This window comes from Ictalurus furcatus, chromosome 1 (assembly GCF_023375685.1).
Source record: "Ictalurus furcatus strain D&B chromosome 1, Billie_1.0, whole genome shotgun sequence".
Taxonomy (NCBI): domain Eukaryota; kingdom Metazoa; phylum Chordata; class Actinopteri; order Siluriformes; family Ictaluridae; genus Ictalurus; species Ictalurus furcatus.
Genome location: NC_071255.1, coordinates 33,607,350 through 33,631,514, shown reverse-complemented (window position 1 = coordinate 33,631,514; position 24,165 = coordinate 33,607,350). Strand labels below are relative to the sequence as shown.

General features: G+C 40.8%; 1 protein-coding gene across 9 annotated transcripts in view; it reads right to left on the bottom strand.

Annotated features, from left to right (window-relative positions):
- The window catches only part of nck1b (NCK adaptor protein 1b), a 64,296-nt gene that overhangs the window by 14,223 nt on the left and 25,908 nt on the right, over positions 1 to 24,165 (bottom strand). For 4 of the 9 annotated variants that reach the window (XM_053636576.1, XM_053636568.1, XM_053636586.1 and 1 more), the window contains 2 exons: positions 10,151 to 10,202; positions 5,510 to 5,753 (listed from right to left, as the gene is read on the bottom strand). In XM_053636576.1, coding sequence (XP_053492551.1) covers positions 5,510 to 5,735 — 226 coding nt within the window. In that variant the 5' untranslated portion in view covers positions 5,736 to 5,753; positions 10,151 to 10,202. Of the gene's footprint in view, positions 1 to 580; positions 3,015 to 5,509; positions 5,754 to 8,845; positions 9,270 to 10,150; positions 10,203 to 10,285; positions 11,010 to 21,586; positions 22,079 to 24,165 lie in introns of those variants that run through there. The other 5 variants (XM_053636558.1, XM_053636602.1, XM_053636611.1 and 2 more) reach the window with 5 other exon arrangements.

Below are 24,165 nucleotides of genomic sequence, written 5' to 3'. Positions count from 1 at the left end.
ATAAAGCCGACATTCATGACAAAAGTATATTAAGATATTACGAACACGCTGTGCTGGTAGATATATAGAATGAACGAACTCCCTGCTCAGTCTGAGAGGAAGTGTACAGATTTCAGTAGGTGAGGAAGGTGAAGTTCCATCACACGCCACTGATTGCAGTGCGTGAGTGCGAGAGGCGCAATTACAGGCGCAGAACCCAACCCTCCCAGCTTTAGCAGCCTTGCTAACAGCCAGGGGGAGAGGAACAAAAAAAAAAAACCTGTGAAAAGACTTTTCACTCACATAGAAAACACATCTGTTCTCTTTTCCAACATCTGTGAATGTTTCTCAGACGTCTTCTAGTTCTACACACACTACAACTGAGCGTTGAGGAAAAAATACAGCACAGAGTGGGGGGAAAAAACAAACAAAAAAAACTTCCTGACAAGTTCCCACCCAAGTGAGTGGGGAAAAAAAAAAGCCACTAATCCTTCAGCTAAGAACTACACAAAGACTGTCTGGAGTGAAATTCCTGACAAACCCGTGATTTCAGAGCCACGTGAAGACAAAAGGAGGAAAGGAGAAGAGGTGGAAAACTCACGGAAGAAGTGCTTAAAGAGGTTAGCCATATCCATTTCGGGCTCTCCCGGCGACTCTTCCTTCTGCAGCTGTGCAGTTATTCCATGTGAAACGCCCACAGGAGGAAAGACTGCACAGCAAGCAGGAGTCCCGCCCATGTGACCGCTCTCAGCCAATCACACGCGGCTAAGGCTGTGCTCAGCTCGTCCCACACACACACAGACACGCAAACACCACACACACACAAAGTTTCTCAAGTAATGACCCTGGGAGTCTTGGAGCCAAATCAACAAACGATTCATCAGAATGACTCACTGAATCAAGCTATGTGATTCACCAAGTCACAAAGTAGAAAACCTACAACGCTTCACATCTCTCTCTCAATCTCTCTCTCACACACACACACACACACACACACGTAATGACACTGGGACTCTTACAGCCAGATCAATAACTGATTCATTGGAATAGCCCATTGAATCAAGTACTGTGATTCAAGTCACAAAGTAGAAACCTACAACCCTTCACACCTCTCTCTCATTCACACACACACACACACACACACACACACACACACACACACACACACACACACAAAAAAAAGTTCAAGTAATTACCCTGGGATTCTTGGAGCCAAATCAACAAACAATTCATCACAATGACTCACTGAATCAAGTCCTGTGATTCACCAAGTCACAAAGTAGCAAACCTTCAACCCTTCACACCTCTTTCTCACTTACTTACTCTCTCCCTCTTACACACACACGGTTCCTCAAGTAATGATCCTGGGAGTCAGATCAACAACTGATTCATCAGAATGACTCACTGAATCAAGTCCTGTGAGCCAGTGTCTTTACTTTTATGACACACAAAACCCCAAGTCACAAACTAGCAACATCACAACCCCCTGTACCTCTCCCCCTCTCTCCCTCCCTCTCTCTCTATCTCACACACTTCTCCATTTACACAAGACAAACTTCATTTCCTTTCGGCTTTTCAGTGTTGACCCTCGCTGCCAAGACTGGATCTTACTCCAGCGCTGATGAATAATCCAGCTGACTAATGTTTACTTCATAATGGTTTCAACAACAAACTCAACAACAAACAAAATAATTGATTTAACAAATGAAAAAAGAAAACGGATGATTTTAAGTGTAAAAAAAACCCAAGAGCTTCATAGCCGGTCACGCTAAAAAACAAAACAACAACAACAAAAAAACAATTAAAATACAATCCCCACTGGACTTTGACTCTTTTGAAATGATCATCACTTCCATTTTCCCCTCAAAACCAACCACGCTGCTACTTTTCCTCCGTGTTCCACAGTTACATCATATCAGTATACTTATCACACTAACAGACCACACGACCGTCACTTTATATTTATTTATATTCAATTTCCTGTATTTAGCTTCCTACTGACACGCTGCTGAATAAATAAAGCTTATCTCATCGTGAAATGACGTTTATCTTATCTTACCTTAAATAAATACTACAATTGTTTATTGATTTTTTTTTTTTTTTTAAAAGCACTGACATAAGTACCTTACCTCATATAACGAAAACAAACAAAAACCTACCTTCATTGTTTAACAAAGAAAAATATCATCAGGCATGGATGTGGCGATGTTTATTTATTAGGAGACATTTATTTAGCATTCATGCGCAGTCACAACAGTGTGTGGTTTTTTTTTTTTTTTTTTTTGGTCTCATTATCTTTGGCTGTAGCGTAAGTGATAACACGAACTAACTCGTATCTCGGACGTTCCGCGACATTTAATCCGTCTATACACCGTTAAAATGTGCGCCGTGTCTTTCATTAATACATGAAACGTTATAATCGTCGCTGTGGTACAAGAGGAATAACACACTCTAGACCCTGCTGTTAAAGAACAATAACACAATTTCATTCCGGCTTATTCCTTAATTAGTATTCATATAGATAAAAGACTAGCTGAGCGTTCGATCTAAATCTAAAAGGAATAAATAAATATTGCTCAATACTGTACACACGTCTCGTATTTTTATCTGTAACGAACACCAACTAATTCTGTCCTGTAGAGTGTGTGTGAGAGAGTGTGTGTGTGTTCCTCACCTTCAGACTAACTCTGGAAGGACCTGTGTAAATGTTTTTGTTTTTTTTTTGTGGTTCAAAAAGTAAAAAGCAGAACCAGGACATTTACTGAAAAGCAGAACACCAGAGTGGTCGTCTCAATTCTGTTGGAAACTCGGATATTTCTCAATAACTCTGTTTTGAGCAAAGCTGCGTCGACAAAACAAAAGATAAATATAGCTATATTACAGGAGATGTGTCAGGGTGGACAGTCGATTTGTGTTGGTGTAGTGCTGTTTATAAAAGCTGCTCTTTTAGATACAGTGTGTTCCACCCCAGGACCTTCCTCCGGACCGGAGACGGTCAGACAGCAGGACCGTGATGGGAACAGTGTTTTATCCAGAACTTTACACTAAGTCCGAAAATCACAATCTTCACTAAGAGAATCGAACAGAAATCATATATATATATATATATATATATATATATATATATATATATATATATATATATATATATATATATATAAAGTGGGGGGTGTTTAAGCAGCATTTAGGGGTGTTCATAAAATAATATAAAGATTTAATAGTTAGAAATGATAAATGTCCTAAATTATTAACCTCCTAAACTGTCAAAAGATGTTGACAATATTTTCTTTTTAAATGAACTTGGATCAATCCTCGCAGTGTACACGCTGCCATTGCAAGCACCGTAGTAAAGCTTTAATTATTATAATAATAACAATTATTATATGAAATTACTAGTTCTTATTTATTTCTGCATTTTTATTTGTTTATTTCTTCTATATATATTTATTTACTTGTTTACTTATTTATATTGTATTTATTTTGATATTTTTAGTTTATTTATTTGGATTTATTTATTTATTGTTTACTTATTTTTTTTATTATTTTGATATTTTTAGTTTATGTATTTGGATTTATTTATCCATTTTTATTTACTTGTTAGTTATATTTCATTATTTTTTAGTTTATTTATTTGGATTTATCGATCCATTTTTGTTTTTATTTACTTGTTTACGTTTATGTGATATATTTTTGATATTTTTAGTTTACTTATTCGGATTATTTATTTATTTATCTATTTTTGTTTTTATTTACTTGTTTACTTATTTAGATAATGAATGTGTTTAGTAAAGGTTTGCACAATGCCCAAGGCTTAAACCAAAATGAAAAGATAGCACTTCACCTTTTATTATTATTATTATTATTCTGAACAAGGTAAAACCGTTAGTGTGATTAGTGTTTTAGCAAAAGGACTTGCGGATTTTCTTTACACACACACACACACACACACACACACACACTCTAAGATCAGCTAATTATTAATGATCTAATTTTCAAATAGAATGTGTTTTTCCTCATGTTAACAGCACATCTAGGTTTCATCTTATCCTTTTATTCTATTCTATAAATACAATTCAACTTCACCTGTAAAAGGTGCAGGTTTTTCACAATGTTGTAAATATAACGCTGATGACAGCAGGGAGGAAACGGACCGAGCTGCAGGTATGAAACACGACCGAGAGCTGACGGATATTTATCGGAGCTCAGGTGCATCGTTACGGAGTGATAACACTAACCGCACTGAAGTCCGCCAAATTATAAAATCTCTTCAGAAATCTTCATCCTACTCGCTCACTAAAGAGCTTCCTCGGACGTAAACCTTCAGTCCGAGCCCTAGGGGCCCAAGGTCAAGATTCTTTAAAACGATTGAATGTCCAGGCTTCCGGAGAAATAAACAAACAAACAAACAAAATGCAAAACTTCTGGAGAAAATAAAAACATAGAAACAAACAAAACAAGTAAAACAGCAGGAGGAAATAAAGAAACAAACAAAACTTCAGCAGAAAACAAAACAAAAACATTTGAAAAGAAAACAACAACAAACAAAACACTTCAGGAGAAAACAAAAACTAAAGAAATCAAAAAAACAAGTAAACAAACAAAAACAAATGCAGAGTAAAGAAAAATGAATAAAAATAAGTAAATAAATCAAAAAACAAACACACACACGGCTTCCATAATTAGGTCCGCTGGTGTGATGGATATAAAAATAATATTTTTAAAAAAAATAATTATATTAAGCAATATCATAAATGATAACTGTTAAGAAGGTTTAGCATTCCGTGTAAATGTTGGAGTGTTTTATATTACTCTATATTAACCAAGTGAATACCCAAGATTCGAGAAAGAGAAAACAAACAAGCAAGCAAGCAAGCAAGCAAGCAAGCATACTGGACGCCTTAATTATGTACGCTGGTCTGATGCGCAATGAAAATAAAAATGAATAAAACATTGTATTATACTGTATATTAGTGAACAGTACTAGTTCTATAAACGGATAAATAATAGTTTATCAATCTCGACACGTTATCTCAGCCTTCGGAAGACTTCAGATCCACCAAACCGCCTGTTTCTGATTAACTGCTCGCTTTCAGCCACCAAAACTCTCATATGTTGTTTATAGCCAAATAAAGTCCTTATGCCCAGCATATGTCACTAGTTTACTATATTTAAACCCAGCAGATGTGTTTCTTACCAGGATAATGAACACAAGGCTCCAGTTACACACCACTCTACACCTGCAGCTCTTCTACACAGCTTTAGCTTGAAGTAGAGCTAAAGTGTGACTTTTCTCTGCAGCTACATGAGAAGACCTCTTCCTGTGCGTGTTTTTTTTTTTTTTTTTAATCTCTTCACTTAGTACACATGTGGTCGCAAACAAATGTGCTGAAGTGCTGCATGAGAGGGAGGGGGAGCTGACCTACATGCAGCAGCACAGAGCGATGGAACACGCCGAGCGAGCCGTTACTGAACCGTCGTGTCCCGGCTCGTCTCTCGGCCGTGTGTCATTCGTTACGGGGCGCGGCTTTACCTAGGGTGTCTTTGAGGTTCTTGACGATCGAGGCTTTCCTGGCGCTGTTTTTCCGCTCCACGTAGTTGGACGGGACGAAGCCGGTTTTGTTGGTGGCGTTGCGGACGCGCCACCAGGACTTCGAATCGTCCAGCAGCCACAGCCGCTCGTTCTTCTTAATGTCCAGCTCCTGGTCCTGCTGGGCCATGTAATCGAACTTGGCAATAACGATCACCTCTTCCGTCATCTTGGCCTGTCTTCAGCACTGAGAACGGAGAGGACACGGGAAAAACAAACGACGGGTCAGCAATCGGTCTCGGAAAACAGTACATGTCTATTATTGAACGCTACAACTTCGCTTGTGTTTGCTCGTTTGTAAGTCGCTTTGGATAAAAGCGTCTGCTAAATGAATAAATGTAAATATAAAATGTACAACAGGACACACACAGAGAGAGAGAGAGAGAGAGAGAGAGAGAGAGAGAGAGAGAGAGAGAGAAACACATGTCGAGCCTTGTTATGATCCAGGGGGTGAGGATTCCTAGCACCACGAACATCATAAGATGAAACATTTATTTTATTTATCCTTATTTCTTTTCATTCGTTTTATAGCTGGTCTTCAATGTCCTCCTAAACACCCACACTTTGATTTTCGATTGTTATTTGTAAGAAAAGAGACACGCAACGGTCCGGTGTGAGCGCTGCTTAACTTAATAATCAGCAGCTCCAACCGAAGACAGATCACACTACCAAATTCTGTTTTTTGTTTCAATTCACGGCTCACTGTTCCGCTGAATGGAGTTGGTACAAAGTGAAAGCAAACCACCGCAAGCGGCAGATGTCTTTCACGGCCCACACGGTTTCCCCTTGAGTGAACTGGCTTGAATTATTGCCAAAGACTAGGGAAAGGAAAACTGATTTGGCACCAAAAATAAATAAATAAATAAACCTTCCGCAATATTCGTCAGAACGACCACAAGCAGGACCGACAACAAGACTAGAAAGTAGTTCGTTTCTCCTTTTCAACCTACAGTCACGAAAAAGAAAGTGCACCCTCCTTCAATTCTACGGCTTTGTTTAATCAGGGCCTAAATAACATCCGCGGTAATAACAAACTAATAACCGCAGGTGACGACAAAAAAAAAACAAAAAACACAGACGACTTCAATACGTAGGTTGGTTTCCCAAAAAAAGTAAACCAACATTCAGAAACTGGGCTGGGGGGGGAAAAAAAAAAAAAAAAAAAAGGACACCCTTCCTCCTTCCACATTCACTGAGAGAGGAATTAGCAGCCACGAATTACTTATGAAATGCGGAAGATTAGAGCATCGTCAAGAAGGGTGACCACCTCTATAGAAGGCAGGACTTTCAGCAGTTTGGTGTTCTGGAGCACTCGAGTGTGTGTCTACACCATGCAAAGAATAAAGACCATCAGCAATGACCTCAGAGAAGCAATGGTTGCTGCTCATCAGTCTGGGAAGGGTTATAAGGCTATCTCCAAACAATCTCAAATTCACCATTCTATAGGGAGAAGGATCTGTTTACAAACGGAGAGCCTTCAAGACTTCAGGAGTGGGTGTCCATGCAAATACAGTCCAAGCTCAGTCGATATCAAGAAAAACCCAAGAGCTACGTCATGTGACCTACAGGCCCCTGTAAGCACGTAATATGTTTATGTTTATGACAGCACAATCAGAAGACTACACCGTTATGGCTTTCGTGGCAGGCTGGCTAGGGAAAAAAGTCCCTTCTCTCCAAAACAGTATAAGGCAGTATGACTTAGGTTTGTAAAATCGCATCTGAGCAAGCCATAAAAGTTCTGGAACAATATCCTTTGGACTGATGAGACCAAGGTGGAGATGTTTGGTCATCATGCACAGCACCATGTTTGGCGGAAACCAAACAGTGTACCACCACAAACACCTCATAACACCTGTATAGCATGGTGGTGAAGGGGTGAAGATTTGGCCTTGTTTTGCAGTCACAGGACCTGGAAAATTTGCAGTCATCGAGACAACGCTGAACTCCACTTTCATTATTACCAGATTATTCTTGATATAAATGTGAGGCCATCTGAAACTGGGTCATGAAACTGGATGATGATCCCAAGCTCACCAGCATGAACGGCTAAAGAAGAAGAATAAAAAAAAAAAAAAACCAGGCCGTCGGAAAGGCCGAGTCAAAGTGCAAACCTCGACCCCATTGAAATGCTGTGGAAAGATCTTGAGAGAGCTGTGCATAAGCAAATGCCCTCAAACAACAAATAAACTGAAGCAATGCTGTGAAGACGAGTGGGACAGAAGGTCTCCAAAACGATGTGAGACTGAAACTCCCACAGGAAACGTTTACTTCAAGTTCATTTTGCTAAAGGTGGTCCTACATGTTACTGAATTACAGGGTGTACTTATTTTCCCCCCCGTCTGGGTTCTGAACGTTGGATGAAGAATAATGCGATGAACATGACGAAGACCGTTAAGAATAAGACAAAGCTCATGGAGATACAAAAGAAAATGAAGACAATGAAGAGGACAAAGATACCAAAGAAGATCACGAAGAAGACGAACACGACGACGAAAACGAAGAACATCGCGACAAAGGGCACAAAAAACGAGGAAACGAAATCGAAGATAACGGAGATGGTGACTAAAATAAAGACAACGATGAAGATGACAACAAAGAAGAAAACGAAGCTGATGGACAACAAACATGAAGACGGCGAATATGCAGAAGACAATGCCGATGAAGATGATGATAGCGAACATGATGGAAATGAAAACAAAAGACACAGACGATGAGGTAGAAGATGGCAAAGAAGATGAAGACGGCAAAGAAGAAGATGATGAAGATAAGGATGAAGATGACAAAGACTAAGAAAACGATGACACGTAGAAGGTGGTGATGATTAAGAAGAGGCGAGTTGTCTTTTCCTCCAGGTTATTTCGGTTTGGTCTGGCCGCTGCTTTCACTGAAAAATGCGTAGTTGTCAGGGGTCTCCTGTATCTCCATAGCAACAGCTCATAACTCATAACTGCTCCAGCTAAACCGTAAGCGTCAGCACCTCCCCACGACGGATTTGGGAAAAGTAAAAATGCAAAGGAAATGAACGTGAAAAGGAAATCTGGGGGAGAAGTATGCCTCCTTAAAAACAAAGCCTCCAAACAGAAGGAGCATCCTACAGCACCTTACTGCCCAACTTGTGGGTGGGTGGGGAAGAGGGGTGCTTGCTGGAGGTTTGTGGGTCGACTTCTTAAATGTCAAGGCAGCCCTCAAAACCCTCACACAGCTGTAACATCTGGCCAGTCGTAATTTATTCTGACAGCTCCAGATTGTGGAAATAGACCCAGGACTAGAAAACAGTACCTGATGCCCTGCAGTGCCACGTCCTGGTCACAGACGATGGATTGAAAAAGAAACGTCTCCCAAGCGTGACTAAACATGACCACATGATCTACGGAGTGAAATCAGAGTCAACACAGCCTGAACCTGAACCTGAACCTGTAACGCCTGAAAGAAAAACTTATCTTAAAACTTTAAGATATCTGAAATTCACGTTGAAAATACAAGTTTAAAAAATCCAGGTAATATAAATTCAGTTTTTTACTGCGTTTATTTATTGACTCATTTATTTCTCACCCAATACGTTTCATATCTCGATTATTTTAACTTGAAATTTTTAATGACGGAATTATTTTAACCTGATTTTTTTTTTATTACCTGAATTATTTTAAAATGAACGCTTTAACATGTAAATTATTTTAGACAGAATTTTTTTTTGCAATGTGAAGTTACTTAAAATTTTCAGTGTGAATTTTAAGATATTTGAATATATTTGATCTGAATTCAACTATTTGGAATTCATTTGAAATTTTAGGTTAAAAAAATTCAGGTAATACAAATACAGTTTTAAAAACCACACAGGTATTTTTTTACTATGTATTTTTATATTATTCTAATTTTTTACCTAATAAGTTTAATATCTGTATTATTTTAACTTGAAATTTTTAATGACCGAATTATTTTAACCTGATTTTTTTTGTTATTACCTGACTAATTTTAACTTGATTTTTTTATTACCAGAATAATTTTAACCTGCATTTTTGTATTGCCTGAATTATTTTAACTTGAATTTTTGCATTACACGGATTATTTCAACCTGAATTATTTTAACTTGAATATTTGTACTGCCTGAATTATTTTAACCTGAATTTTTTTATTACCTGAATTATTTTAACCTGATTTTTTTTAACCTAAAAAATATTTTAATCTGATATATTTATTACCTGAATTATTTTAACCTGATTTTTTTTTAATCTAAAAAATATTTTAATCTGATATATTAAAACCTAAACTATTTTAGCCTCATTTTATTTTATTACCGGAAATATTCTAACCTGAACTTTAAATAGCTTGATTTTTTTTTTTAATACAAGTATTTTTAATACATTAATTAGTTTAACCTGAATTTTGACCGCTTGAATTTAACTTGAATTTTTAACACCTGAATTATTTTCACCTAAAATCTTTATTACCTGAATCATTTTAACTTGCATTTTTTAAGCTGAGTTTTTAATAGCTAAACTGTGGCCTAATTCAGGTTTAGGTTTTACTGGACGAGCCGACTCCACAAAGATCTGATCGCGGATACTGAATGAAACGAATTCTCACCTGTGCTGCATCAAAGCTGTCCACTCCAATAATGAAACTTCTTAATGGACACCTAAAAAACAACAAGAACAAATAATCTATAAAAATTTAAAAAAAGAAGAAGAAAAAAAACAGCTCGAAAAATCAAAAATTCACCCTTTATTTTACACGTATCCCTTTTAAAATGCGCTCTTATCTGCTTTTATTGCTCACAGATTTCGGTGCGCTTCCAAAGGTTTCAGAAAACTGCTGAGTCACATCAAGCACCTGACCAATCAGGCCACAAATTAAAAACACAGAGGACAAAATGCTGGTAAAAAAAAAAAAAAAAATTTGACTTCTTGTTGAATGAATATAAGTTGAACTGAAAATATTTCACTGCCAAGATTCCAAAGTTGCAATGTGTCAGTTATGTTACTACTGTTCCATAATGCAGACCATCTGACCAATCAGATTCGAGAATTCAACCACACTGTGGAGTAAAGTATTTTATCAGCACACCGTCCGGTTTGGTTCAGTGCTGTTATGGATCAGTCGCACCCCTTCAAAGCCTTGAATCCTTTTCTTCCACGTCACCAACATTTCTTCATTCCACAATCAGTGTCTCCACTCCTAAATAAATACATGTTCCTGCGATGGTCGTGTTCGCACGACTTTACGGCACTGACGCCTGGAAGCCACGTCCTTCTTACGATCTGTCGGTGTTCATTTCTCTCCGATGCCAAACCGAAGACGACACACATCTATCTTGTTCAAGAACGCCGGCATCATCAAAGGCACCGCAGCGGCGTGAAGCGCTGTTGCATTATGAACCGAACGAACTCATCAGGCTCCACATCACGCTCCTCTGGGTCACAGTGCTAATGCGGAGTGAGTCATACAGACATGCTAGATGAGGCCATCAATTACACACACCAGATGTGACCAACATGTGGCCAGATACAGAAGTCCGGCACTCCTACAGCTCACAGCAGAGATGCAGATAAATTTGTGTAAAGTCTAAAGTCTGAGATATAGATATATATATATATATATATATATATATATATATATATATATATATATATATATATATATATATATATATAATAGATAGCTAGATAGATAGATACACAATAGATCAAGATACTAAATTCACAATGCGACTAAAAATCTGAAGATCCTTTGCCAGAACATTTTTCAAAATAGAAGTTAGTATTTTTGGTCGATTTTAAAGTCACAGCTCAAATTGTTTATTTATTTATTTCCTGCTAAAGAACTATCGTAATGGAGACTGAACAGCAGCGCTTGAGGAACTACTTTTTTTTTTTTTTTTCCCCCCCACGTACAGCAATTTAATCAAGCTAGCATGTGTTGGGAATTTGGGCAGCGAGACAGAGGAAGTGCAGAAAGCAGTAAATCTTAAAACACACCACGTGTGGTGCAGAAGCCCGATTTCAGAGAAGACCGAACGTGTTGAAGTTTGCCGACTCAGGAGAATTTTACTTGGGTATCGGATTGTAGTCGTGCGCCGTGACCGTGTACTTCCTGTGTAAATTGTTTTACGGCACACTTTTTTTCAAATCACGATTACAATCTCTGAACGAATCCAGGTGATTAGATTTAAAGGGGTCAGAACATGATTTTGAATGTTTTCCTTCTGTCTGGGAGTGCACTCTATCAGTTTATGCTCTGTAAAGTCCCAAAACACATAGGGGGAAATACTCGTGGGGGAAATAAGTATTGGATACGTCAACATTTCTTTTCATTAAATACATTTCCAAAGCATCTCAGAAGTTTTGAAATGTGTCTGTATCCGATTGCATCAATATGTTTTGCAACAATAAGGTTGCGAAGGTCTGGGGAGAGCTCTTTGCGTTTACCCATCATGAGATGTTTCTTGTGTGACACCTTGGTAACGAAAAGCCTTTTTATAGACCATCAATTTACTAACCCAGCTGATATTAATCTGCACAGACAGCGGGTATAATTACTTACGGATTTCAACTGGTTCCTCGGCTTGGAGAACTACTTTTTCTTAGCGTGTTCGATACTTTTTCCCCGTGTCATTCCACTTTATTACACATAACTTTATTTATGGACTTCAATGTTGTGAATTCTTTATCTGTGTGGATTTCTTGAGTTAATACTGATGTCTGGTGAAAATTTCATGTTGACGCGTTCCAATACTTATTTCCACAGCTGTATTTTCCCCCAAAGGGATTTATTCTATCGAACAGAGGACACTCCTCCAGACCTGCCTGAAAACGCCACGCTCGAAGTCCAGATTTATTCCAGTCATTTCTCTACATCACAGCGTGCACCATCAGAATAATCCCACCAAAAGGCAGCCACGAAGAAAGAAGGCGAGGCTTCAATGAATTCGGGCGCCATGTCGCGGAGACGCTGTGTGTTTCGGTGAGAAAGCAAAACCCCTTAGTTTAGCCTTCTGAAAACGGATGAAATCAGTAGCTACTGTTCGTTTATAACGCTGTTCCAGAGCAGTACAACCCGAACGTTTGATTGTACACAACGTATTTTACAAGGACAGCTTCCTGAACCCGGGCGAGTACAACGCAGGCTACACGCGAAGGCTCCTTCTGAAAAGTCGGGCGACTCCCAGTTTCCTCGGACAATCTTGTGCTTCTGAATCCGAACCTGTAAGTGTGTTTGATGGTTTTATGAAGCATGTGCTACTGACTTCAAAATGAAAAGAGTTTTGTGTTGTGGCTCAGTTGTAGACCTCTGCTAACGCGCTAGCTAAAGTTTGCCAAGTTGCCTCAGTTATTTTTTTTTAAAATGTTTGTTTGTATGTTGGTGGTCTGACAGAGACGTTGATTGTAGCTGCTGTTGTGATTGTATCTTGAAACTGTTTATATCAATCACAAGAATCCTAGCTTTCCAAAGATATATGGCACGAGTACCTACGTACACACAGATGCTGTGTACATCGCAAAAGTTAGTCCCGCCGGCGGGTCGGAATTACAAAATAAAACCGTACCACTCTGAAACGTTCCGCTCAGGTCGTGGTTTCAAGCTTGCTTCCGCTTGATCGGACGCGTTTTCTGAATCGGACTCGGACTCTACACGGTAAAACCCACGACATGTCGCTTAGAATTGCTTTAGAAGCCTTAGAGGTTAAAGCTAAAGTTAAATCTAAGGGGCGTTTCTTTTCCGACACACTCGTTTCGGAAAAGTAACGTTGTGATTGCCAATCAGAGCACTCTGGGCTTTTCGGAAGGAGGGGCTTTAGAGAAATCGGAGTGTTTCGGGCAGCCTGGGAATAGAGCTACTGCAATAATGTACAGTACGTCACAAATAATGCGTTTTTTGAACATTAAAGCATGTTAACCTGTCCTAGAACACCCAAAAAACAACATAATTAACGTTTAAAAACCACGATACGACTCCTTTAAATTTGACAAGCCAGAGGAATTGACTCTTTCTGGTTTTCTCGGTAACATCTGATATGACGAGCGGTGCTTTTTTATTTTATTTTTAATATCTTATTCTCTTCGAAACATAAAGTAACTAATAATAAGAACCACTTGTTTTGCCAGGATTCTACAACATTAAACTTTCACTTTCAACGAAAGTCACGTTACTCGTCGTGGATGGTTGTGAGAAACAAGAACATGGTCAGGAATATTTGAGTTTCTATGCGCCACAGTTCTTCCTCAATTTTTTTTTTTTTTTAAAAAAAGCTTAATCAGCACAAAACATTCTCATGCTCAAAACCATCAACATCGGTGCTCTGGTTGTCCATCAGACATCGTAAAGAGCAAGCTTTAGCCCATTTCTTTTAAACCCTCAGTCTTCCCAGCGAGTCCTGATCAACCGGCAACTGATCCTAGATCTGCCCCATTACCTCTGCAAAACTGTGTCAGGATCCTGAGAGCAGATCTAAGATCAGACGTCTTCTCTAAAGCTATTCATTAGGACAGAGAGGACAGAAACAAACCGCAGATTAGCACCTTGGTTCAGACGGGATTGATGGATGCGTCTGGCTTCCATGCTTATTTATAATGATTATAGTTACTCATCCTGGATGAGTACGCCTCGTCGGCGACGCTCAACACCGGCAGAAGGTGATCTCAGGCCTTAGAGCTGGAGATCCTGCGACTTCAGTGCTCTCGCTTAATATCCGTAACATGGCTGACATCACACCGTGGAGATCAGCGTTCCTTCGTGGGGTGTGTTTGCTTTGATCTCAGTGACAATGCACTCATCATCTGCTGCCATGGAATTGACATCTCTCTCTCTGTGTCTGTCTCTCTCTCTCTCAAAATTCAATTCAAAGTACTTTATTGGCATGATTGCTTACATACAATATTGCCAAAGCATCAATCTAGACAAGATAGGAGAATTAGAAAAGGAGAACTCTCTCTCTCTCTCTCTCTCTCTCTCTCTCTCTCTCTCTCTCGCACATATACAGAGTCTACACTAATTAAATTAATGAACGCTGGGAGGCAACATTAACATGACTGCTCAGTAACAAAGAGCTGATTAACTCCAGAGAGAGAGAGACAGAGAGAAGCAACAGTGAGGCTGAACACTCCCTGAGGCCTGCAGCACTTCCGACACACACACACACACACACACACACTCCTACACACATCTCACTGTAAACACGTTCCTGTGGAGCAGCCTACGAGAATCCTTCACACGGGCAAACTGACACAACACGTTTCCCCAACTGAAATATGTCTGCGTGTAAAAGTATTGGAACGGCAAGGCCAGCTCTTTTGTTTTGTTTTTTTTTTTGCTATACAGTACACGGAAGATATTTGAGCTTGAGGTTAACTGTCTGAACTCACCCAGTTCTTCAAGTGGTCAAAAATATTGGAACACACGACACGGTTTCTCGTTGCCCGGGTGTGCCATTTTTAGAGTGATTGTTTAAACATGTAATAGCGCTGCGTGGGTGCGTCTCAATCAGCTCGGTATGTAGTCAATCAGTATATGGTGTACACGAGTTGGAGCGCTGGAAAGGACCCTGGTGCTGGGACCCCACGCTGGGACACTGACGACTCGATTTCCGGCGTCATGACTACGTACTCACGTCGTAAAACGTCACCGCTGGCATTTATCACCAAACAGGCAGGACCGAAATCTTTCTGACATGCATCGTATAAATGTGTACGCTTAAAATCACACGTATTTGTGTCACGGTACTTCAAACAGGATCATAGGCTCACTAAGGTGTAAATATCAGGAAATGAACTTCGGATCTCAAACCCAAACACCAGTGTACAGCAATATAAATAAATAAATAAGTAAATAATTAAATGTCCTTGCTGTTCCAATACTTTCAGAGGGGGCTACATCTCATTTAAAGATAAGAAACGCTACTTGATGCTGCGAGCAGTGTTGTGGCTGAGGAGTCCATCCCGAGTAGGAATTCCAAATGGAGGGGGTGTTTTCTTTTGTTTGTCCTAGTCGGAGTTTTTTTCTAATCAATAAAATGCAGCATTGGTTATCTGTAGAGATCGGACAGGTCTGTCCCGCCGGAAGACAACCCTCTGGCGTTACCCAGTCTACCCACGCCACCTCTGAGTATCTGTAAGGATCTCCTAGCACTGCAGCTCCAGGGAATCTAACCGTATGTACAAAAGCAGCTCTTGAAGCTCAGAATAAATGCTTTAAATCCGTAAGTTCACACGGGAACGCAGAGGGGAACTGATGACCAACCAGACAGCTGCTTGGATCAGAACATGTGTTCTGTACATCCAAGTTTAAAACCAATTCATAATGAATTCATGTCACTTTACAGCCAGCCTTCAGTTCTACTGCTCTCTTTCTCTCTCTGCCTTTCTCTCTCTCTGTGTGCGTGTGTGTCTCTCTCTCTCTCTGTGTCTCAGTATCTCTCTATCTCTCTCTCTGTGTCTCAGTATCTCTCTATCTCTCTCTCAGTGTCTCAGTATCTCTCTATCTCTCTCTCAGTGTCTCAGTATCTCTCTATCACTCTCTCTGTGTCTCAGTATCTATCACTCTCTCTGTGTCTCAGTATCTCTCTATCACTCTCTCTGTGTCTCAGTATCTCTCTATCACTCTCTCTGTGTCTCAGTATCTCTCTATCACTCTCTCAGTGTCTCAGTATCTCTCTATCTCTCTCTCAGTGTCTCAGTATCTCTCTATCACTCTCTCTGTGTCTCAGTATCTATCACTCTCTCTGTGTCTCAGTATCTCTCTATCACTCTCTCTGTGTCTCAGTATCTCTCTATCAGTCTCTCTGTGTCTCAGTATCTCTCTATCACTCTCTCTGTGTCTCAGTATCTCTCTATCACTCTCTCTGTGTCTCAGTATCTCTCTATCACTCTCTCTGTGTCTCAGTATCTCTCTATCTCTCTCTCTGTGTCTCAGTATCTCTCTATCACTCTCTCTGTGTCTCAGTATCTCTCTATCTCTCTCTCAGTGTCTCAGTATCTCTCTATCACTCTCTCTGTGTCTCAGTATCTATCACTCTCTCTGTGTCTCAGTATCTCTCTATCACTCTCTCTGTGTCTCAGTATCTCTCTATCACTCTCTCTGTGTCTCAGTATCTCTCTATCTCTCTCTCTGTCTCAGTATCTCTCTATCACTCTCTCTGTGTCTCAGTATCTCTCTATCTCTCTCTGTGTCTCAGTATCTCTCTATCACTCTCTCTGTGTCTCAGTATCTCTCTATCTCTCTCTCAGTGTCTCAGTATCTCTCTATCACTCTCTCTGTGTCTCAGTATCTATCACTCTCTCTGTGTCTCAGTATCTCTCTATCACTCTCTCTGTGTCTCAGTATCTCTCTATCACTCTCTCTGTGTCTCAGTATCTCTCTATCTCTCTCTCTGTGTCTCAGTATCTCTCTATCACTCTCTCTGTGTCTCAGTATCTCTCTATCACTCTCTCTGTGTCTCAGTATCTCTCTATCACTCTCTCTGTGTCTCAGTATCTCTCTATCTGTCTCTGTGTCTCAGTATCTCTCTATCGCTCTCTCTCTATGTCTCGGTATCTCTCTCTCTCTGTCTGTGTCTCAGTATCTCTCTATCGCTCTCTCTCTATGTCTCGGTATCTCTCTCTCTCTGTGTGTCTCAGTATCTCTCTATCTCTCTCTGTGTCTCAGTATCTCTCTATCGCTCTCTCTCTATGTCTCGGTATCTCTCTCTGTGTGTCTCAGTATCTCTCTATCACTCTCTCTCTATGTCTCGGTATCTCTCTCTCTCTGTGTGTCTCAGTATCTCTCTATCTCTCTCTGTGTCTCAGTATCTCTCTATTGCTCTCTCTCTATGTCTCGGTATCTCTCTCTGTGTGTCTCAGTATCTCTCTATCACTCTCTCTCTATGTCTCGGTATCTCTCTCTCTCTGTGTGTCTCAGTATCTCTCTATCGCTCTCTCTCTGTCTTGGTATCTCTCTCTCTCTCTATGTCTCAGTATCTCTCTATGTCTCGGTATCTCTCTCTGTGTCTCTGTGTGTGTGTGTGTCTTTCTCCATCTCTCTCTCTCTCTCTGTCTCTCTCTATTGCTCTCTCTCTCTCTCAGTGTGTGTGTGTTTGTCTGTCTCTCTCTCTGTATCTCGGTATCTCTCTATTGCTCTCTGTGTGTGCGCATGTGTGTGTCTCTGTGTCTTTTTCTCTCTCTCTGTGTCTCGGTATCTCACCATCGCGCGCTCTCTCTCGGTGTCTCTGTATCTCTCTATCGCTCTCTCTCTACGTCTTGGTATCTCTCTCTCACTCTGTGTCTCAGTGGTGGGTCAGTGGTTAAAGGCTCTGGGTAACTGATCAGAAGGTCAGGAGTTCAAGCCCCAGCACTGCCAAGCTAACCCTGTTGGTTGAGCGAGGCCCTTACCCTTCGCTCAGTTGCATAAATGAGAGAAACGTAAGTCGCTCTGGATAAGGGCGTCTACCAAATGTCGTAACTGTAATTTGGCAGCTTTGTGGGGGTCATGGGATTCAACCTTACAACCTTCTTACCCGTTCAGCTGGGTCTCCACTACATCATAACCAGCGACTCCTGCCCTAAACATTTTCAGAAAGGGAGGACGAAATCTCCCTCGTTTCCCGTGCAGCGGATTATCTCCCGTCTCCAGCTTCTACCGCGTGACGAGGCTTCTCAGTCCGACGCCGGAATACGTCACGCTCGTATCAGCTTACACACAAGCCTGCGAGATTCGGGTTAAAAGAAGAAAAACTGTAACGACCGCTCAGAGAAACGAAAGCCACCCGCCGCTGCCTTTGACATCGTTCTGGCTTCTGTAGCTCGAGTAGAATACGAACACACAGGAAACCTCACGCTGACATGAAACGCCAAGAGGTGCTACGCAGTACGTTCAGATTGCACTTTATACGACAGAACGTCTGTGTACGGCGGATGCACTCTTCATCACGGCACTGTCTTTTACAACAACACCTTGCAACAGCAACACGCCCTGAAGTGTTCGAATACCCTTACATCGCAGATATCCGCTCCGAAAAGAAAGCAGGACGGAGACGTGATTGCTTCACACACAGCATCTATTAAAAAACACACTGTATACATTGTAGCATTTCTCCAAAAAAAAAAAAAAGAAAAATTTCATTACTCATAAGCTAATCGATTCGAATAGGTCGCCTGCTCACGCGGCATGACGTGTCGTGTTTTTGATGAGTTTCTTCCCAACCCATTGACGTTTTTGGCCAAAGTAGCATGAGAAGGTTTCTAAAAGGACGGATAAAGGACCAAAAACGTGTGATACAGCTAGAAAAGCGAATAAGCGAGGACTGAATCAATACACGGAACGCTCCTCACGTCGGCCACAGACGACTCGAGTTACGTCACGAAGGCCAGCAGCATAGTGTAGCGTGAAGAGTTTGCATACTTTACACGAGGCGGTACTGTTTCCTCATAGGCATTTCCATACAGAACGTGCAAAGCACTGACACTGGAGACTCCTTATATTAAATGTTATCTTGACATCACCTCACCACAGATTCAACAATCACAGATTTCCCTTGAAACTAGACCGTTTTTCAGCATCAATAACGCAAGTCTATCGAAACGATGACACGGGGGAATGACATAATTACTATAAACCAGAGGTTCTCCACATTTTGTAATTGGGGAGGGGCTTCAATCATGTAGCACCCCCCCCATATTGGAGGAGGCCAGGTATAATGATTATCTATTCTATATGAAATTATATATATATATAACCTAATCTATAATCTGTCTTTGATAGATAACGATAGATAGTTTTCGCACTTTTTTTAATGACTTTTCATAACTATTATAAACGGACAGGTATGGGAACATGAATGAAATAAAATGTTTCTGAACACTAGAACTACTTTGAACGAGAGAACTAGGCTGTAATACATGTTGCATTCTATTCGTCTTGCGTTCTAAAAACATTCGCATGTGAATGATATAAACAGGGACGAAGGGCGCGTCCCGTTACCCATGACGTTGTTAAATCTCCGGCTCTCGGCCCCTCACTGAACAGGGCAGACGCAGAGGGAGGTGTGAGTGCAGCGGGAAAGCGAGACCCCGCACTTACACGACAGAACTGGTGATATTTGGAAAGTCGCTAAGGTTTGTCGCTAGGTTAGCACCACTGGTCTGCACAGACAGCTAGATAAAAGCCAGGCTAAGCCCCGCCTCTCCCCAGCAAAAAGAAAAAACAGAGGGAGAGGGAACGTGGGGTTTTTCATTTATACACGTTCTATTTGAAAAGCGATAAAACACACCGAGTACCCAAATGATGCCCTGTCTGTGTTTGTTTTCTTGAAAACAATTTGCGCCCCCTTCCGAATATTTTTCAAATATTTGCCTGCGTATCTTACGAACGTCTGAAGAATTTAAAGCGCACCAATTATGGTTTTGAAACGGGCCGGATTTTGTTTTAAAGGTCTCATACGATAGATTTACATGCATCCGAGGTCAAAAAAAAAAAAACAACACTTTAATAATAATAATGCTCATAATTTAAACAGCAGCATTACGTTTTCCCCTCAGTGTCACAAACGACTCGTTTAATGATTCATTCTAAAGGAATCGTTCTGAACTCCTCCTTGCAGAGAGCATATCCTGCTCTGATTGGTCGACCGCTGTCAGCGAGCAGCCGATGAAGACCAGAGGGTGGGGCTTTTTGTTACAAACCTACGTAGGTTAGTACAGGAAGTAAAGTCTGGAATCACTAACGACTCGATTCAGCTGTTCAGAATCGATTCTTTCTTTTCCGAGTCTATAACTCTTTGATTTTTGAAACGTTGCAGACTTTTTTTTTACATTCACGAACCGCTCTAACACACACTACATGAAAGGTAATACCTGAAAAACCATAATAGGTGCACTTTAAAAACAACATGCCCTAGATATAGAGCCTAAGCATCCCCGGGTCAAACTGTAAAACGTTTAGCGATTACGAACGTTTTCCTTTAAAACGACGCTAACCGTGACAGAAAAACCGGTCAACGTTTGTACTCGATAGTGGCCTACGTTATTTGTATTGCTGAACTACTGCGTGTCAGGATAGCGAGACAGACTTAGTGAGTCTCCTTATATGCAAATTTACACAGGAGCGAAACGCAGGACACGAACATTTTCCCTACCAACTAACTGGATTTTCCTGAACACCGCATTTCTCGTATAAACGCTCCTGCGAATGACTTACGGATACGTTGGTTTACTTCCCGCTTAATAAATGACGCCCACTGATTGCTGACTGTAAGAAAATCATACCTTATGACGTTAACACTGAACAGCACTCGATGAGTAAGAAAAATAAATAAATAAACGGTATTAATCTTTGACTTTCAGACATACTACAACATAACTTTACCCAGCAGGATGAGTTCAGGTCTACATTTATTCCCGAACCCTGTCCTGGACGGTCTTCTGTAAGTCCGTTAACACGTGCGGGTGACCTTCAGGAGCACGGCTCGAACGTAATGAATGAGAGATGCCGCCTCTGTTTGGTTACGAGAAGAGTACGGTGGTTTCTTGGATATTAGGCCTACGCTGTAAAATCCCCAGGGCTGAATTAAAACCCGGTGTGTTAAATGAACGGTTCGCGCGGGTCTAGATCGACGTGCATAAAACACAGAGGAGTTTTTTTTTTTTTAATCTATATTATGGGGGGGAAAAAAATGTAAAGAAATGTCATGCTTTAATTAAAATTTAGAACACTAATTAATTTTTTAAAAATAATTCAATTAAAAATAGTTATAAGAATTTTTTTTTTTTAAAAACAGCTGTCTTTAAACAATTAAAAGACACATATAATAATTAATTTATAAATAATGAATAAAAGGCATATGATTTGGACAAAACGGCTGTGAACCTGTGACTCGTTATGGTTTAAGTTCAGCCTGTAAAAGAACATCGAGCGTAGCACGATCAAATATTTCGCTTGTGTGGCTCGTTACTAGAGACAGAGTCTCTTCGTACATCGTTCCTATTAAAAGCGTACAGTATTAATAGTCCAGAAGTGATCGAGAACACACACACACACACGCACACACACACTTACACTTATGGGAAGCGTCCTACCCTATCTGAGAAGCTCAGCATCCCGACTGAGGCTCCGGCCGAAGGTCAGAGGTCATCTGGCCATCCTGTGAGGTTATCTCTCTCACACGTGCTACTCGAAACTCTAGAGATCCTTTACAAACAAGCACACACATACACACACACACACATATAGACACGATGTCTCTTTCACAGAACATGCAACTTCTGCTCCTCCTCTTTTAATAGCCTGCTTATAAGTGACTCATATACACAGAAACACACACACACACACACACACACACACACACACACACACGAGCTGGGAAAAGCATGTGCTTTTGCAAAATGAAACAATCGAGGTCTACAGCTGCATTCACAGTGTTGCAACACTAACCACAACAACTCCTGACTCCACCTGGTTCACACACACACACACACACACACACACAGGCTTCCTCCTCCCATCGCTGCACTCAGACTGCTGAAGATGAACGGAACATCAAAAGACTAAAAAGGTGGATGTGGGGAGAGAGAGAAAGAGAGAGAGAGACAGAGAAAGAAAGAGAGCGAGAGAAAGACTTAGAGAGAGAGAGAGAGAGAGAGAGAGCACGAGCGCGAGAGAGAGAGAGAGCGAGAGAGCGAGATAAAGACAGAGAGAAAGATGGTTACAGATATGGTTGTTATATATATATATATATATATATATATATATATATATCGTCGTGTCTTTTTTATATATATATATATATATATATATATATATATATATATATATATATATATATATATATATATATATACACATATACACACACACACACACACACACACACAGTTGTGTGTGTGTGTGTGTTATATAATATATATTACACACACACACAATGATCAACGATCAGCCATAACATTAAAAACAGTGACAGGTGAAGTGAATAACAGTGATTATCTGGTCACAGAGGCTCCTGTGAAGGGGTGGGATATATTTATTAGACAGCAAGTGAACAGTCATGTGTTGGAAGCAGGAAAAACGGGCAAGCGTCAGGATCTGAATGACTCTGACAAGGGTCAGATCGAGATGGCTAGACGACTGGGTCAGAGCATCTTCAAAACAGCATGACGTGTGTGAGGAGTGAAGGATAGCAGTCTGGTCCGATCCCACAGAAGAGCTACTGTAGCACCAATCACTGAAGAAGTTAATGCCGGTGATGAGAGAAAGGCGTCAGGACCCACAGTGCATCACTGCATAGCTGCAGACCGGTCAGAGTGGCCCCTTGCAGCAGGATAATGCTCCCTGCTACACTGCAATAACTGTTCAGGAACGGTTTGAGGAACATGACAAAGAGTTCAAGGTGTTGACTCGGCCTTCAGATTCCCCAGATCTCAATCCCATCGAGCGTCTGTGGGACGTGATGGACAAACAAGTCCGATCCATGGAGGTCCGACCTCGCAACCTACAGAACATAAATTATCTGCTGCTAACGTCTTAGTGCCGGATACAACAGCACACCTTCAGAGGTCTCGTGGAGTCCACGTCTCGACGGGTCAGAGCTACACACAATAGATGGTTTTTAGTGTTATGACTGATTGGTGTGTGTACACATATGAGAGAGAGAGAGATGGTGACTGATGGATCCAAATCAGGTGAATGGTCGAGGAATTACAGCACTATTTTTAAGGACAGTTCCTTCCCTTCTCCATAATCTTCTCTTCCCGTCATTCTGCTACAAGCTGATCTCCGTCTCATCTGTCCATAGGATGCTGTTCCAGAACTGTAACAGGGTTTATTTTTGATGTTTTTGGCAAACTCTAATCTGGTCTTCCTGTTGTCGACTCTCCTTGCTGGTTTACATCTTGTGGTAAAGTCTCGGTATTTACGCCGGTAAACCTTCTCTTGACTGCTGACTTCGACACCTACTTCCTGGAGGGTGTTCTCGATCTGGCCAACCGCTGTGAATTCTTCCGTCATCCCCCACGGCTATACTCCGCGGTCTTCCGGGTCTTCTGGTATCCCTGAGCTCACCGGTGTGTTCTTTCTTTTTAAAAGGCGTAACGAATAGTTGACCTGGCCACACCTAATGTTTTGCTATCTCTCTGATGGCTTTGTTTGGACTCACCGGCCTAAGTATGGCTTGCTTCACGGACAATGACAGCTCTCTGGACTTAATATTGAGAGTGAACAAATTCCAAATGCGAAAGCCTTGGAATCAAGTCTAGACCTTTTATCTGATTACTTGTACGTGAACTAACGAGGGAATAACACGCACACCTGGCCATGGAACATTTGAGCAGCCAACTGTCCAATTACTCTTCGTCCATAAAAAGGGGGGGGGGGGGGGCTGTACTTTACAAACATTTATAGACCTCACAGCAGATAGAAAGAGATGGAGAGAGAGAGAGAGAGAGAGAGAGACTAAACGATAAGAAAAAAAACATTGCGTGAGAGACCATAAAAAGACAATGTGTGTGAGAGAGAGAGAGAGAGAGAGAGAGAGAGAGAGAGAGAGAGAGAGACAGATATAGAGATAGAGAGATAGGGAGTGAGAGAAGCTCACCACATCCTTTCAGCACGGTGCTGCAAACTGCTCAGCTCCGACTCCAGGG